We start from the raw sequence: 17,738 nt of genomic DNA on the forward strand, positions 1-17,738 counted from the left end.
TTGATATATTCTATATCGGAAATATATTCTAAATTGCCCACACCAATATGTATAGAAACAAAGAAAGAGAAATAAGGAAATAAAAAAAAATTGATTTACATTGTGATCCGTATAGAAACGAAGAAGTAAGGAAACAATAAATAAGAAAATGGAAGGTGAAGTCTTCTCAATTGAAGAGGAGAAATATGGAAACAAACAAAATAAGAAAACAGATAAATATATCGCTAAATTTCAAAATTTATTCAATTTTAATTGTAACATATCGTGTGGCAGCATATGTGGTGGGTATGTTTTTAACTAAATTTAGACTTCCATACATAAAACAGATGCATTTAATCAAAAGAAGACAAAATATGTAATTGGAGAGCTGAGATCAAATCCGAAGTTTCATCTCTCAATCGTAGCCGTTGGCGGATCGGACACCCAACGTGCTTAATAATAGAATAGAGATATATATGGAATTGGCCGTTATGTATTTGTACTGAAAACCAGGGCCGGTCCTGAAGATTTTGGGGCCCGGGGCGGAAGAAAATTTGGGACCCTTTATATATACAAAATTTTTATGAGACCGTTCAATATGATATCCATATTAAAACGTGCTTGGAGACCAAATTTTACATTTTTTTTGGATTTTTTTTGGATTTTTTTTTACTTTTTTTAAGATAGTTAGAAGATTCTGAACCATAAAAAAAATTCTACTTACCTTAAAAAATAATAAAAAATTCAAAAAAAATATAAAATTAGGTCTCCAAGTACATTTTAATATGGATATTAGGTTGAATGGTTTGGATCGACTATTTGGACTTTTAAAACGCAAAAACACTTATAAACATATGGTGCTGAAGTACTTATGGAAGCAATTAGGGGTGTTCATCGGTTCGGTTCGGTTTCAATTGAACCGAACTAGGCAAACGAAAGTTATAATTTGGTTTTAAAAATAGAACCGAACTGAACTAAAGTTTTATTTCGGTTTCTTCGGTTCAAATCGAAAGATATTAATTTTTTTATTTAAAGCAATTGATTTATAATAAACCGAAGTATATTAAGAAATAAACCAGGGTATTAAGAAATAAACCAAAGTATATAAAGCAATTGATTAAGAAATAAACTGGGGGTAGACCGGACCAAATTCATAATATATAAAAATTCGACCGGTTCGGTTTTTTCGATTTTGAAAATTTTCAAACTGAACCGAACCGAAGTTATAATTCGGTTTTGAAAAGCAAACTGAACCAAACCATTAAACCGAATAAATCAAACTGTTTAGTCTAAACTAATTTGATTTGGTTCAAAACCATTAAACCAACTAAATCAAATTGTTTAGCCGATCAGATTTTTTATTGATATGCCAATAAATCATATTTATTTATAGAAAAATTTGAATCATTTATATATACAAAATTTGAGCTCTAATAGTTTATTTATTTTTAATACATACAATTTTTTTTTATATATATACAAACTAATTTTTTTTTTTTGAGGTCCCTAGAATTTTGGGGCCCGGGGCGGTCGCCCTGGCTGCACAGCCCCAGGGCCGGGCCTGCTGAAAACTTGGTATTTTTTTTTTCCATTACTATGTGCTATGTTATACTGAAAACATTTTTCTATATCACTTGTGCTGTATTCAAAACATAACATTCTTGATATACTAAAGTTGCCAAATAAACACAAATTAAAAGAGTGAGGCTATACCGTATTATGCATTTTACTTTTTGCTAGACTATTGAAAAGTAGTGATTTATTTATTTATTTAGAAAATAGTAAAAAAATATAAAATAATGTAAAATTTAGTCTGCTAGTATATTATTATACAAAGATCATGTTAATCAACTCAGATCTGATTATCTGAACTTTATTTTCAAAGATATAAATTCATAATATAAAACATACATGCTATATATTCAAATTAAAGAGTTTTCTATTTGCAACTGTCCCTCCGTGTATATTATATTACTTTAGGTCTCAACAACCACTGATTTTCACCATTTGGTTAACCTGTGTCGCATATGTCAAGTTATTAATTGGATATCATGTTGAGAAAACTTGCAACACAATTAATGATAAATTTGGACCAAAAAAAAGGCAAGTTCTTGTGTCATGCTTTGGAGTGTGTTTCTTATCATTAGTTATCAACAATCATGTATGAATTTATTTAAGTAAATAGATTTAAAACAAATGCGTATGTAGGCTTCTCATGGTATTCTATATAGAGGTATGATCACTTGAATGGTTATTTTGAAAATTAATAATGAATTTTCTAAAAAAATCTAATCAAATCGGAAATTAAACAGTAAATTTATAGATATGTTATTGGACTTTTAGATAGCATGACAATCAAATTTTATATGTTTAAGTATTATTTGATAATGCATCAATAACCCTTGATTTTGAAATTTTGAAATTTTGAAATTTCAAATTATTTGATGTATAGTGAAACATAAATCAAATTCCATTATATATTATAACATGATAGGAACAATATAGATCATACATGTAATTTAAATTCTAAAATTGAATTTTACTTTTCAAAATTGTCATTATTGTTAAAACAAATAATTGTCAAGTGATCTCTTTTTTTTAAAACATTACAAATTATTTGTCAAGTGTAGAAAACTAGTGTTAATTTATGAAAAAAAAATTCAAATTATTTGTCCTAATTTGAATAAAACAATAAGTCCATGTACCATGTACGGGTGGTTTCCCACATTTAGTCAAATAGTATAAGGTTGGTGAAAATTATAGAGCCTGACCTAGAAAATTGTCATGTTTAGAAATAATTAGGTAGATATATTAATAACAGTTATGTTAGCTTGATCTTTAATGTTTAAGAATTATTTATGTTACAAGTGTGAACCTTCCAAACTTGATATTGCACAAGTTTCGTATCTATTCGCATTAGTAGCACAAATATTAAAAAAAAAAAAAAAACTTGCTATGTACTGCGTGTTTGGATGTTCTCATAATAGCGGTAGCGCTATTCTCAGATTAGCGCACTATTTTTAAGTTAGCAAATATTCAAACGTGAAATAAGAGAAAAAAAAAAAGAAGCAGAAAATTAGGGCTATTTTTTTAACCCATTAAAAAAGTGGGTTAGCGAATCTAGTCGAAAATTGGAGTACCGATATTAATAAAAAAATGGCTCTCCCATCTGTTTTTAATTTATTTTCTCAACCGTTTGTTCTCTCTCCATATCTTTAACTATTGCAATTCATTTTCTATTACAATTCTTAGCTAACCTAAAAACCACTATTTTTGCACTAATCCTTGCACGATCCAAACGCATAAAAGATATCATCTGTTCTATATTTGAAATTTTCTATAAAAATATAATTTTAAAAATAATCTACATCACTTGAACAATAAAGAAAAAGAAAATTTTGTGAATTGAAAAACTGAAAACTTGTGATGCAAAATTGCCAAAATTAATTCTTCTATTTGTAAAAACAAAACAGCAAATTAAATAACACAATGCAAGCCTGATACCTCTTGAAATGAGAGAATAAAACATAAAACTTGACAACAAGATTATGCGATAAAAAAAAAAAATATATTTGCTAAAACAACATGACAATTTTTCTAAAAATATCTTGAAGAAAAAAAAAACTATTACATGCAATATTTTTTTCCCCTATAATAGACTTGACAGAAAATGTTAAACATTAGCTAAGAATTGCAATAGAAACCTTTTAATTCTAGCAACTTGTAATTGAGTGAGTCTATGGTACTATGCATATTACAATTTGGTACCGTGCTACGGCTCTATATTCGAGTTTTCAAATCCTAACGGTCGATCCGAACCGTTCATCTTGTTCTCCATATTAATATGTGTTTGAAGACCAAATTTTACATTTTTTGAAATTTTTTTACTATTTTTTTAGATTTATTGAAAATCACTGTTTTTGGATGGTCCAGAATTTTCAGATCAAGTGATTTTCTAAATATCTAAAAAAATAGTAAAAAAATTTCAAAAAATGTAAAATTTGGTCTCCAAAAACATATTAATATGGAGAACAAGATGAACGGTTCGGATCGACCGTTAGAATTTGAAAACTAGAATATAGAGCCGTAGCACGGTAACAACCCGTGATATGCATAGTACCATAGACTCACTCCTTGTAATTTGCATTTTAAGTTTCATATATAAAACGGGCACCGGATGCCTTTTGTAAAAAAAAAAAAAAACTTTTAATTGAGTAGAACTAGGGTGTTCTTAAATTCATCCTTAGTGATTTTAACTCTAACATCTATAAAATTGAATTTAAATGTTGAATTCAAATGGTTGAAACTGATTTTACTTCACTAGTGATATATTTTCATGTCAAATTTATAAAATTTTAAATTAATATAATATAAAGTCAACTGGTCAAAAACTAATGAAAAATGAAAATATTAAAATTAACTTATAAATTTCTTCTTTTAATGCTTAATTTTATAGTAAATTAATTCGATATCTAAACGTATCAAAGTATATTAATTTCAATAGTTTAGATATTTGTCATTTCAAATCTTTATGATAAATTTTGAAGTTAAGCTTGCCAAATAACACCTAGTTGTACTCATATAAATTCGTACACTAGAGATTTGAAAGTTCATTTTTTCTTGGAACTTCAAAGCTTCCGAGAGATTTTTAGAAAAAAATAGTGAAAGGCGAATATTGGATTAATGCTTTGTTTTTCTCTACCTTAATGTAGAAAATTTACAAATTATACATTAACAGTGTCATATTTCATACAAACAAAATTAAGAGAAGTCAGGTTTCTCTCTAAAATTAAGAAACAAATTCTGACAGCAATATTTGCCCGTAATTGCAGTAAAAAATAGGTGGAATTAGGGGTGAGTAAATCGCTCATAACTCGTGAGCCGCTCATAACTCGCTCATTAAAAGCTCGCCTAAACTCGCTCATTTATCCGCTCATTTAAACTCGTTCATTAACAACTCGCTCATTTACTTAATGAGCGAGCACGAGCATGACCCAACTCGCTCATAACTCGCTCATTAAGAATTTGCCACATTTAATCCTGTATAATTCTGTGTAATATCAATCTTGCCTCATTAAGATTGATAGATAGTGAGCATAGTTATTTTATTTTTGTAATATGTTGATTGTTGTCTGTTGATGCTACTGTGAAAGTATTACACTTTGTTGGATGATACTGTTGATTTTTGTAATATTTTATTGTTGTTTGTTGGACGATGGCTGTGAAAGTATTATTGTTGAAGTGTTGATGATACTGTTGATTTTTTAATATGATTATATTTTTGTTGGATTTTTATTATATTTTATTTCAATGAATTATGATAATTTGTTGGATTTTGTTATGATCACTTTTAACAAATTTTGTTATGTTGGGCACACTATATAATTTTGTTATGAGTCATAAGTCATAACTCGTGAGCTGCTCATAACTCGCTCATTAAAAGCTCGTTCATTTACAACTCGCTCATTTAAACTCGCTCATTAACAACTCGCTCATTTACTTAATGAGCGAGCATGAGCATACCCTAACTCGCTCATGCTCGCTCATTAATCACCCCTAGGTGGAATCACATGTACTTTACAGCGTAACAAAAAATTTCGTATAAAAGTTTTTTTTTTTTTTTATGAGATAAAAGCTCCTTTCTAGGATAGTTTAGAAATGAAAAGGAAAACATCTGGACCGTTTAGTAAATTATAGGATATTAACTTTGCCAAGGGGATGCATGTCGAATTAATTAGTCTGCAGTACCTCAATATTTGAGTTATTTCATAACGAATCTGGACTGTGCGATAAGTATTTGCACGAATATTATAGTATTCGTGCATTACGGATGTGGATAAGATTGGCCTGTTTTATCATCGGACAGTTCACATTATAAATTCAAGATCTGAGTTACTGCAGAGAAACATGTACTCATATCAGGTGCGTCTATAATTTGTGAGAAAGAAACCAATTAGCTCTGCTCGAGGCTCCATTTCCAAGTGTTCAGTTTCAGGCTTACAGCTAAGCGAGTGAGAGAGAGAGAGCCTTGTACGATGCATCAATCTCTCCTCCTCCATCCCCAGCCTTCTCTCTCAGCGCGCCCAATTCGCCGGGATGCTGCTCCACCGCCACTTCGCCGCCGTCTCCACCGCGTCTCCGCGTCCGCCGCCACCGTCGCGGCGCCGCGCAGAGAGACGGATCCGAAGAAGCGAGTTGTTATAACTGGAATGGGGCTCGTTTCTGTCTTTGGAAACGACGTGGATACGTATTACGAGAAATTGTTGGAAGGGGAGAGTGGGATTGGGCTGATAGATCGGTTCGATGCGTCGAAATTTCCGACGAGATTCGCTGGCCAGATACGGGGCTTTTCGTCGGAGGGATATATAGATGGGAAGAACGACAGGAGGTTGGATGATTGTTTAAGGTATTGTATCGTTAGTGGGAAGAAGGCTCTAGAAAGCGCTGGGATTGGTCTTGGTTCTGAAGAGCATAAGAAGGTAATCTTGATTCGTGTTTTGTTGTTCTATTTTTGGTGATTTCAAGTTATTGCGCTTGAAATTTAGAAATAATTTTGCAAATTGAAGGTGCATGTCTGAAAATGTGGATTGAGTTCTGGAGCTTCATAGATTTGATTGTAAAGATAATGAATCTGTGATAGATCTGTTTGGGAAAATTTTGAGTTCTTTGTTTATTCATTTGTTATTATCATTATAATGAATTGTTAAATCAATAGTCATTAATACAAATTATGGAATTGTGATGATGGGGAACTAATAGTTTTTCAGTGGTCAATTTCAGGTAGATCTGATCCGTACTTTAGATTAAGATTTTTATTTAATTTGTGTATACGTTGTACCCTTGCATGTCACCTTCAACAGGAATCTGGTTCACCTATCTCCACCAATAAAGGGTCCCGAAGATTTAGTGAACTCTTTCAAGTTGTCTACTTTACAAAGACAAAGTTTTATATTATGCCCATATAATATTGATAATACCAAATATAGTGCATTCATTCATTCAATGATTTTTTACGTCTGAAAGTATCATTTTGCTTTATAATCATAAGCTTCAGTCTTTAAAATCATATAATTTCTCCTATTTCAGATCGACAAGGTACGTGGTGGTGTACTAGTTGGCACTGGTATGGGAGGCCTTACTGTATTCTCTGATGGAGTGAAAGCCTTACTTGACAAGGGATACCGCAAAATCACCCCATTTTTCATCCCCTATGCGATTACCAACATGGGATCTGCACTTCTGGGTATGGATATTGGGTTCATGGGGCCCAATTACTCCATCTCCACAGCATGCGCCACCTCCAACTACTGCTTTTATGCAGCTGCAAATCACATCAGGAGAGGCGAGGCTGATATCATGCTGGCTGGTGGGACCGAGGCAGCCATAATTCCTATTGGTGTGGGAGGATTTGTTGCATGCAGGTAAGGATATGCATGAATCAATCAGTATGGAATAAAAATACTGTTTATATTACTCCAAAACCTAGTTATGCAAATTGTGCCAACTTCCTATTCTCATGTTTTAGTATATTTAATTGATCCTACAAAAAATTAGACTTTATGCACAATTGCTGTTAGATTCCTCTTAAATTGAATCCTTGATTAGAAAAAAAGAAGTGACATGCACTTGTTTAGATTCTAATTAAACGTGGTTGGTAGGGATCATCCTATGCAAGACTGGACCCATTAACACCTTACTTGCATGCAGGGCTCTTTCTCAGAGAAATGACGATCCTAAAACTGCTTCGAGGCCATGGGACAAGGATCGTGATGGCTTCGTCATGGGTGAGGGAGCTGGAGTTCTGGTACTTCCTACATATAATTAAAATAATTAACAAGTCATCAATTTATGGATTTTAAATGTGTTATTGACATGGTTTTCATTTGTGAAAAAGGTAATGGAGAGCTTGGAGCATGCAATGAAACGGAATGCTCCGATAATTGCGGAGTATCTAGGCGGTGCAGTGAATTGTGACGCATATCACATGACTGATCCTAGGGCTGACGGACTTGGTGTTTCTTCTTGCATCAAACAAAGTCTTGAGGATGCTGGAGTTGCACCGGAGGAGGTAGCATTTTCTCTTATTCTTCCGGTAGACATTTTTATTATTATTTTTTTTCTTAGAACTAAGGTGCACTTGTGGATTAATGTTCAGGTGAACTACATAAATGCGCATGCAACATCGACTCTGGCTGGTGATCTTGCTGAAGTCAATGCAATCAAGCAAGTTTTCAAGGGCTCGTCTGAGATAAAGATGAACGGGACCAAGGTTTCTTTTTTTATTTTGCTATTAAGGCTCGTCATTTTTTTTCTGTTATTAATAATATGTAGTTCTTTTTAATTTTATGCTTATTTTGTTTTTGTATGTGATTTTTTTTTTCTATTTTGTATACATAGTCTATGATAGGGCATTGCCTTGGGGCAGCAGGAGGATTAGAAGCAATTGCAACTATTAAAGCAATAAATACTGGCTGGTTGCACCCCACTATCAACCAATTTGTAAGTTTTTTGTGTATTACTTGTATTTGATCGCCTTTCAGTAGTTATTGTTAAGTTATACATTATGTTTTCATCTCAACTGTAGACTATCATCTTTTAGAGAGCTGAGAAAAGATATAAGCTCACTTTCACCATCAAACAAAACAGATATGTTAGAATATTGAGATATTCTTTTTATTCGGATTCAAGTTTATTGAGATATTCTTTTTAACAATGTAGAATATTGAGTCTGCTGTTGAATTTGATACTGTACCAAACGAGAGAAAGCAGCATGAAATCAATGTTGGTGAGTAGCTGATTTATCTTGTAATTCTTCGTCTTTCTGTAATTCTTTTTACCTAAGATTATTATCCAATAATTTAACATGCATTTTTTTTCAGCAATCTCAAACTCATTTGGATTTGGCGGGCACAACTCAGTGGTGGTTTTTGCCCCTTTCAAGCCATGACCGGGTCTCACTTAATATATCTCTAGTGAATAATTTGGTCTGTTTTTTTTTTTTTTTACTCTTCGCGTAGCAAAATTCCATGCAAGAGGGGTAAGTAATTATCTCTCAGTATTTAATTCTAAAGCCACCTTTGTGCACGTGATGGCTGTGTTTCCATCCGCATGCATGTGTTGCTTGGGTGGATGGGAGAGTTGTTTGGTAGGTTTTGAGAACTTTATAGAGGCAATTTTTGTAAAATTGAGGATCAGTTTGGATAGTCTATCGCGGTTAATTTTTTTTCCTCTCTTTTTGGATCATGATCTTTATCATTTGTTGGCGTTAACCCCCCTACTCTTTCGGATGCCTCACGGATGCCTCATGCGCGAAGGTAAGATTCACCAAACCCCGGTCCAGTGACCCTATTTAACCCTCTCGGCCCGGCTCGGCCCAAGGCAATTTGGGATCCCCTCGGGTACCTGACGTGGTCAGGTTAAATCTGAACTGTCTCTCACCATGGGCCGAGTTCCGTTAAATGTCTACACTCCCTCACCTCTGATTCAAAATTTTTTTTTTTTTTTAATCAAATATTACCTCATCTACCATGGGCCGTAGCACACCTGGACATGAAGAATTCTGCATTCCACTTCATGCCGGATTAGTTTAGATTCTGATCGGACGGTCTGGGTCTAAATAGAAATATTATGTTACCTCAGAGGATATGGACAAACATGAATTCCCCCTCCCCGGGTCCGGATCTCCTAAAGTAACACAATCTTTGGATTTTTGATTGGGGCCGTCCAATTTGAATCTATCGCTCGAGATTGCTTTGCGATTCGAATTCATCTCTTGTGATTTGTACGCTCCACTTCGGATAGATTATTGCGGATTTGAATCGGACGGTCCTGGTTTAAAACTCAATCTTTGAGTTACTTCACTGGATCTAAATTTTCTACAACTTCAATGTTTTTTCAGTTTATCAACATCAGAATGTATAACATTAAAAAAACTATACCAGATTAGTGCATCAAATAATCATCCACGTCTCATAACTTCCCATGACATAATGACCACAACCTATTACCGAGTTAGGCTACTATGACATTGGTGTTATTTGAAATTAAATAACACCAACTTTTAAACCCTTAGATCTGCCTTGAGATTCGTAATATCCGCTTTTACTGTTCAAGCACTTTATTTTGTACGAATCTCAAGGCAGATCTAAGAGTTTAAAAGTTGGTGTTATTTAATTTCAAATAACACCAATGTCATAGTAGCCTAGCCCCCTATTACCTCCCTTTGCAATCAAGCCACCCCCCATACAGCTATAAAAGGACTCTTAGGTTAACCCAAAACAGTAGCCACATACAGCGACAAAGCAATGTCAAAATAATGTTGAAATGAAACTGCTACTCAACTAAAAAAGAAGAAGATAAAAGGTGTATAATTTTGACCCTTCTCTTCGGCCGCCTCATGGTCTCCCCATTTATTTTATTGGCTCGCATCCATGTTATTTTTTCCTCTCTGTATTAGAACGGAATTCAGTGTACTCGGTACGGAACTAGGGGTGGCAACAAGCTTGTTCGTCTGAGTCACGCCGAAATTGTCTTGAACTGAGCTAGTTCGCAAGCTGGTGAGCTGAACTTGACTTAACTTTGTTTTAAAAAGAAAACAAATTCTACATACTTTTTTGACTGAGCTAGATCAAGCTGAATCGAGCTAAACTGAGTTGGACAGTATAAAAATACACAAAAACATACAAATTCAAAAATTGATGTCTAACCGAGCTAGCTCAGCGAATGAGCTAGATCTCAGCTTGAACTTGTTAATTCTGAATCAAACTAGTGATGAGCGAGCTAAGTCCTAACTCAATCTAATAACAAGCGAACTGTTAGCGAGCGAATCAGCTGCGAATCACGTGGCGGCCACAATTTTTTTAACAGCCCTATACGGAAGAAGGCCGTAAAGCACTAAATGTCTATACATAATCCAATGTACTTGATACGACGAAAGGCTGTCAGAAATCACTTATGTTGATTCCAATATATTCAGTACGGAACAACAAGGCCGTATAGCAAAAACAAGAAGAAAAAAAAAAAAAGGGATATCAAGGCGAAATGATGTCAAAATTCTTTAATTTCTTGTGAAATATAAAACATAAAATCTAATTGAAATGACTCACACTCTCTAGACTTAAAATATGACCTACCAAGTCTGATAAAAATATAATAAATTTATTTGGAAAGATCGTAAAGGTCAACTTTTTTTTTATTTTGAGTGTTTACATAGTCCGAACTTGTGATATCAAAAAATTTATATTAATTGCATACTCAATAATTCTAGACCGGTATGTTTTGAACAGTGTGACATGTGATAGAATTTAATTTAATCATAATTCTGTCACATCAAGTCCAATATGATGAAATAAAATTCTCTAAAATATTACTGTTAAATCGCTCAAGAACGATTCGTCTGCAGTGAGTAGTCGGTGTCTTTAGTTGCAATATTAAAATAGTTAGAATAGTAAAATTAGGATTTGTCTTATTATAATAGTTTGTTTTAATTTTTTTAAAAATAGTTTGTTCTAATAAGACAAACAAATTTGATTTTTTATTCTAGCTATTATAATTCAATTAAACATTTATAATAACTTGTTCTCAAGAATAGTCTATTCTCATTGCAACCAAATTCAACTTGGGAATTATGATTTCTATCGTAGCAACAAGGTTTTTAAATAATATTCGGATTATTCATAAAATTAATGAATGAATTTATAAAATGTATAAAAAAATATTTTTATTATTTGTATTATAAAAATTATATTTTCTTTAAAATTATATCTATTTTATAATTTAAACTTTATTGATTTATTTTCGCATTATGTACTTGATCTGTAATCTATATTTTTGTACCATTGGTCCAAGACTAAGGCTATGCTCCAGAATCGAGAGGGAAAACCCTCATTAAAGGGAAGAAAGGGGACTGGTCGGAGGTGAGGCCATCTCCGAACAGTGTTTTTATACTCCGATTTGGAGGTGACAAAAATCAACGTTTCGTGACCTTTCTCTTTCCTCTGAACAGTAGACTTTTACCTCTGCTTCCTCTTCCGTTCACCTCTTTTGGAGTAGAGAAAATTATCGAGCATACCGCACTCTTCTCTGCGCACAGTGTTTTTTCCTTCCTCTCTCTCCGCATCCCCTGAGTACCTCTATTTGAAGCACAGCCTAAAGCTATGAAAACAAGCCAGAGACTGGACAAGACCGGACGAGTTCATCACCTATTAATTAATTTTTTTAGAATCTATTAAATTGTGACAAGCGCAACCCGGGTTTTCCATTAGACAACAACGTAGGTAGTTCATTTCACTTGTATAATATTTTGTTTGATTGGCTGTATGCCTGTATCTATTAAATTTTATAATTAAAAAATCTTTTGAGAATCTATTAATTTTGAAGCTGTAAGCCTGTAACGGTAAGGGTTGGTTTCCAGTATTCAATTTTTTTAATACAACTTACGTTTGGCTGGACCTCATTTTTATGGGTCCGGAACCCCGGAAGTAACTCAAATTTTGAGTTTGCATCCGGACCGTCAGATCAGCATACGAATTTAAATATTCGTGCTTGAGTAGATCTGACGGTTTGGATCCAAATTCAAATTTTGACTTACTATAGGGATCCGAAATTCCAATTTTATACCCTAGCGTCAGACTCAGCGGCATAACACTAAAATATTTGGTAGCCGTACGAAAATTAAAGAGATTCTGTGCATTCCACCTAGGCCGGATTGATCCGGATTCTAATCGGACGCTCCAGATCTAAACAGAATTATTATGTTACCTCAGAGGATATTGAACTAGGTAGTTTCTTTGTCACTTTGATTTTCCCCTGTTTTCATTGCGCTTATTTATAAAACCCATTAGCTCTGTTCTAGTCTCTCTCTCTCAGCAGTTCGTTTCAGACTTCCCGCTAAGCGTGGGAAACTTTGAAAGTCTGAAACGATGCACCAAACCCTCCTCCTTCCACAGCCTTCTTTCTCCGTGCGCCCACTTCGCCGGGATGCTGCACCGCCACCTCTTCGTCGCCATCCCAACCGTGTCTCCGCCTCCACCGTCACCATCTCGGCCCCGCAAAGAGAGACTGATCCGAAGAAGCGAGTTGTCATAACCGGAATGGGGCTCGTCTCGGTCTTTGGAAACGACGTGGATAAGTACTACGAGAAGTTGTTGGAAGGGGAGAGTGGAATTGGATTGATCGATCGGTTTGACGCGTCGAAATTTCCGACGAGATTCGCCGGCCAGATTCGGGGCTTTTCGTCGGAGGGGTATATAGATGGGAAGAACGATAGGAGGCAGGATGATTGTCTGAGGTATTGCATTGTTAGTGGGAAGAAGGCTCTAGAAAGCGCTGGGCTTGCTGTTGGTTCTGAAGAGCATAAGAAGGTAATTCTTGATTTGATTTTTTATTGTTTGAATTCCAAAGTTTCATCTTTAATTATTGAGAAATTTGCAAAACTTTAGCGCACTGTCCGAAAATTTGGAATTAGCTATGGAGCTTTGCAGAATTGATTGTAAAGATGACAGTTTTTGTGATTGGTTTGTTTGATAAAGAAGTTAAATGAATTGTGTTTTTGTAATTGACATTAATTGAATCAAGATTAGCAAACTGTGATGATGGAAACTAATTTTCAGTTCTTCAGTGGTCAATTTGGGGAAGAATTGATATGAACTTTAGCTTTCTATGACTTAAATAGCGATTAACAGTTGTACAAAAAAATAATTTACATATCGTACCCTTGCATGTCAAATTCAAGCCTTCAATCAAGCTCACTTATCTCTACCAAAAAAAATAACTCCTGAAGAATTAGTAAATTTCTCGAGTTGTCTCCAAATCGATTCAATCTAGTACAAAGTTTCATACTATTTCCACCTAAGATTTGATACACTGAATATAATAAAATCTCATTCAATGATTGTTTAAGTCTGAATGTATGCTCATTTAATTCTAAAATCAAAACTTCAATATTTGCAATTCTGAACAGGTCCTTAAAAATAGACTTATTTATGCTATTTCAGATGGACAAGGTACGTGCTGGTGTGCTAGTTGGCACCGGCATGGGAGGCTTGACAGTATTCTCTGATGCAGTGCACGCCTTAGCTGACAAGGGATACCGCAAAATCACTCCATTCTTCGTCCCTTATACAATCACTAACATGGGATCGGCACTTCTTGGGATGGATGTCGGATTCATGGGGCCCAACTACTCCATCTCCACAGCATGTGCCACCTCCAACTACTGCTTTTACGCAGCGGCGAATCATATCAGGAGAGGCGAGGCTGATGTCATGCTGGCTGGTGGGACCGAGGCGGCCATTATACCTATTGGTGTAGGCGGATTTGTTGCATGCAGGTAAGGACATCCCTAAATCTGATTATTATATTTGATCAACTGAATCTAACAACTTGGTCTAATTATAAATTACAAAAACTATACCCACATGAAATAAGACATACTGTTAATATATAACTTTAATTAAAGCCTTACTATGCATATTGTGTCAACTACCGATTGTGATTTGTTAAGCTCATTTACCTAATCCTAAAAAAAATCACACACTATTGCTGGCAGCTTCCTATGAAATTGGATCCTTAATTAAAAAAAAATGTCATGCACTTGGTAAGTTGCTATATTAAAGGTGGTTGGTATGGATCATCCTATGATGGACCCGACCCATTAACACCTTACTCGCATGCAGAGCTCTTTCACAGAGAAACGATGATCCAAAAACTGCTTCGAGGCCATGGGACAAGGATCGTGATGGTTTCGTCATGGGTGAGGGAGCTGGAGTCCTGGTACTTCCGACAAATAATTAAATTAGTTACCAATTCATGAAACTAAATTAAATGTTATGTATTGATTTGGTTTTAATTTGCAAAAAGGTAATGGAGAGCTTGGAGCATGCAATGAAACGGGATGCACCGATAATTGCTGAGTATCTAGGTGGTGCTGTGAATTGCGATGCGTATCACATGACTGACCCTAGGGCTGATGGGCTTGGTGTTTCTTCTTGCATCAAACAAAGTCTTGAAGATGCCGGAGTTGCACCTGAGGAGGTTTCCTTTTTATATATTCCTTTTCTTTTGATAGAACTTTTATATATTAGTTTTCTTTTCTTAGAACTTAATTAGATGCATGTGCAAATTAATTTTCAGGTGAACTACATAAATGCACATGCGACATCAACTCTTGCTGGTGATCTTGCTGAAGTCAATGCAATCAAGCAAGTTTTCAAGGCATCATCTGAAATTAAGATTAATGGAACCAAGGTTTATTTTTTGTCTTTTCTTTTTTTAATAACAGTTAGTGTTTTTTCAATGCTTATTTTGTTTTTGTATGTGATTTTTTTTTTTTTTTTCTATTTTGTATACATAGTCTATGATAGGGCATTGCCTTGGGGCATCAGGAGGATTGGAGGCAATTGCAACCATTAAAGCAATAACTACTGGCTGGTTGCACCCAACTATCAACCAATTTGTAAGTTCATTATATGTATTTCTATATTGATACTACTTATTAGTTACTGTTAAAATTTGTTTTATGTTTGCATGTCAATCAAAATCAATACGTCAGAAAAAGATTTGGTGATGTTACTGGTAGTTTTGTTTAAGCAAAACCACTATGTATCATATATTAGCTTTTATTATTCTGATTTTAGTTTATTGAGATATTATTCTGCCAATATTTGTAGAATATTGAGCCTGCAGTTGAATTTGATAATGTACCGAACGAGAAAAAGCAACATGAAGTCAATGTTGGTGAGTAGTTTCTTAATCTTGTAATGCTTTCTCTATTTTTCCTTTGTACTATTATTTTCTAATATTTTGACACATATTTTCAGCTATTTCAAATTCATTTGGATTCGGCGGGCACAACTCGGTTGTGGTGTTTGCCCCTTTCAAGCCATGATTGGACTCCTGTAATTTAGTTTATCTCTAGTGAATAAGTTGGTTTTTTTCTTCTCATCTCATAGCAAAATTCAATGGAAAGTCGAGTAAGTAACTGCCTCGCAGTATTTAATACTAAATTAAGCCACCTCTGTGCTTATGCACTCGCTATGTTTCGATCAACATCTGTGTGTTTGGATGGCTGGGAGAGAAATTGTAGGTAGTTTTGCAGAATGTTTTTATAGAGGCAATTTTTTTTTTCTGGTACTTGATAATCAGTTTGGATATCATATATCGCAGTTCAATTATCTATTTGGATCATAATTTTCTTCTCTTTTGCTTTTTTTTTTAATAAGTCTTGTTCACTTCAGCATTGTTCAGATGTATTATATAAAAATCGAACCTAAATGAATATAGAAAAGCGAGATACATCATGATATGATCACATTACTTTGTTTATTATTTTCTTTCATTTGGTTCTAATCCGTTTATCTACATAATGCCTTTTGTACGGATAATGCCTTTTTAATGTGTACAAATAAACTATGTGCATTTTAATGATATGATATATAGATTTTTGACGGTTTTGGTAATTGTAATTATGCTCAAATGGACCAAAATTTGTTGAAAATACAAATTACATATCATATATATATATATAGCACGCAACATTATGTAAATATATTCAGCAAAGCTGATGCATGTAAATTTCAAAATGAGCACAAATGAGCTTTTTTTTTTTCCAAATATTTGATTATATTCTTAGATTATTAGTTATTTCTAGTGAATTTATGATCTAAAATGTGGCTTAAATTTACTAACATGAATAAATACGTGCATCAATACACCATAAGGGTATTTCAGGTGATTTTGATCTACTTTTGAATTAGCACTAATAAACTAATTCCCTAAGAAAATGATACATTTTATATATCATATACGCAAATTTTGGTAAATTTAAAATCTCAACTGAGCTAAGATTGATTAAAGGCACATGACAGGTGTTGTAAGAGAAATTTAGCAAATTTGTTAATATGCACAAAAATAAATATACGTTTCAGAATAAGTAGATGAATTTAAAGTCCAAGTGTTTGATGACTTCAACATAATGTACAATAAGTCTAAGAGTAGATTAAAAACATGACAAATTAAGACACACATAATATGTTTTTAACAATTCGAGAAGATTTTCATGCATAAATGAAAGATAATAAGAGCGTGAAGAAGGTAACATGATTTGCATGTTCTATCATGCATATGCATCTTTTTTTTTAAGTATCTCATATGTTATATCAAAAGAACAAACTATATATCATGCATTGAAACATAAAAAGGAGCAAAAAATTATCAATAAAATAAAATCTACTTCTATTTTAATATTAATTTTGATAAAAAAAATATATATTTATGATAAATGCACGGGCAACTTCTCATATTTGTCTCAATATTGCAATGAGATATCAAAAAAAAAAATCAACAATTATATATATATAAATCAATATATAATATCGAGTATACACTCAGTAAGTACCCTTATTTGTAAGAAAACAATTACAAACCAATTTCGAAACCATTAAAACAATAAAAATTGTGTATGAAATAAATATGAAATATCAACCATTACAGACCTAGCTAAACCAACTTGACTGTAGCAATTATTGCTAGACACAAATGAATTTCACCTATATAAACTCGACCTAATATATTCACTCTAACCTATATTCACTTATTGAATTTGTAAAACTCAAATATTCAATATGTCAGACACCCATACACTAAAGCTGTGTGGTAAAAACCTAACTATTCCTCCAGGACAAACTGATGTGATACAGGAACTCGTGGGCTTCAGTGACATTCACTGTAATCTCAAAACATTGGTAGCAAGCTTCACAAAT

The 17,738-nt window shown here is 33.6% G+C and overlaps 2 protein-coding genes across 2 annotated transcripts; both read left to right on the forward strand.

Annotated features, from left to right (window-relative positions):
* The first annotated feature begins 5,907 nt into the window (after positions 1–5,907).
* On the forward strand, positions 5,908–9,206 carry LOC144553412 (3-oxoacyl-[acyl-carrier-protein] synthase I, chloroplastic-like). The gene is made up of 8 exons (XM_078301558.1): positions 5,908–6,458; positions 7,066–7,400; positions 7,687–7,783; positions 7,874–8,047; positions 8,135–8,248; positions 8,377–8,478; positions 8,698–8,764; positions 8,859–9,206. Exons 1-8 carry the CDS (start codon positions 6,015–6,017, stop codon positions 8,924–8,926), a joined length of 1,401 nt encoding a protein of 466 aa, XP_078157684.1. The 5' UTR covers positions 5,908–6,014; the 3' UTR covers positions 8,927–9,206.
* A 3,630-nt stretch (positions 9,207–12,836) lies between these two features.
* Positions 12,837–16,129, forward strand: LOC144553413 (3-oxoacyl-[acyl-carrier-protein] synthase I, chloroplastic-like). The gene is made up of 8 exons (XM_078301559.1): positions 12,837–13,340; positions 13,974–14,308; positions 14,655–14,751; positions 14,839–15,012; positions 15,112–15,225; positions 15,332–15,433; positions 15,648–15,714; positions 15,798–16,129. The coding sequence occupies exons 1-8, from the start codon at positions 12,900–12,902 to the stop codon at positions 15,863–15,865; spliced, it is 1,398 nt and encodes a 465-aa protein (XP_078157685.1). The 5' UTR covers positions 12,837–12,899; the 3' UTR covers positions 15,866–16,129.
* The last annotated feature ends 1,609 nt before the right edge of the window (positions 16,130–17,738 follow it).

The sequence above is a fragment of the Carex rostrata genome, chromosome 4, assembly GCF_964058835.1.
Source record: "Carex rostrata chromosome 4, lpCarRost1.2, whole genome shotgun sequence".
Classification (NCBI taxonomy): Eukaryota; Viridiplantae; Streptophyta; class Magnoliopsida; order Poales; family Cyperaceae; genus Carex; species Carex rostrata.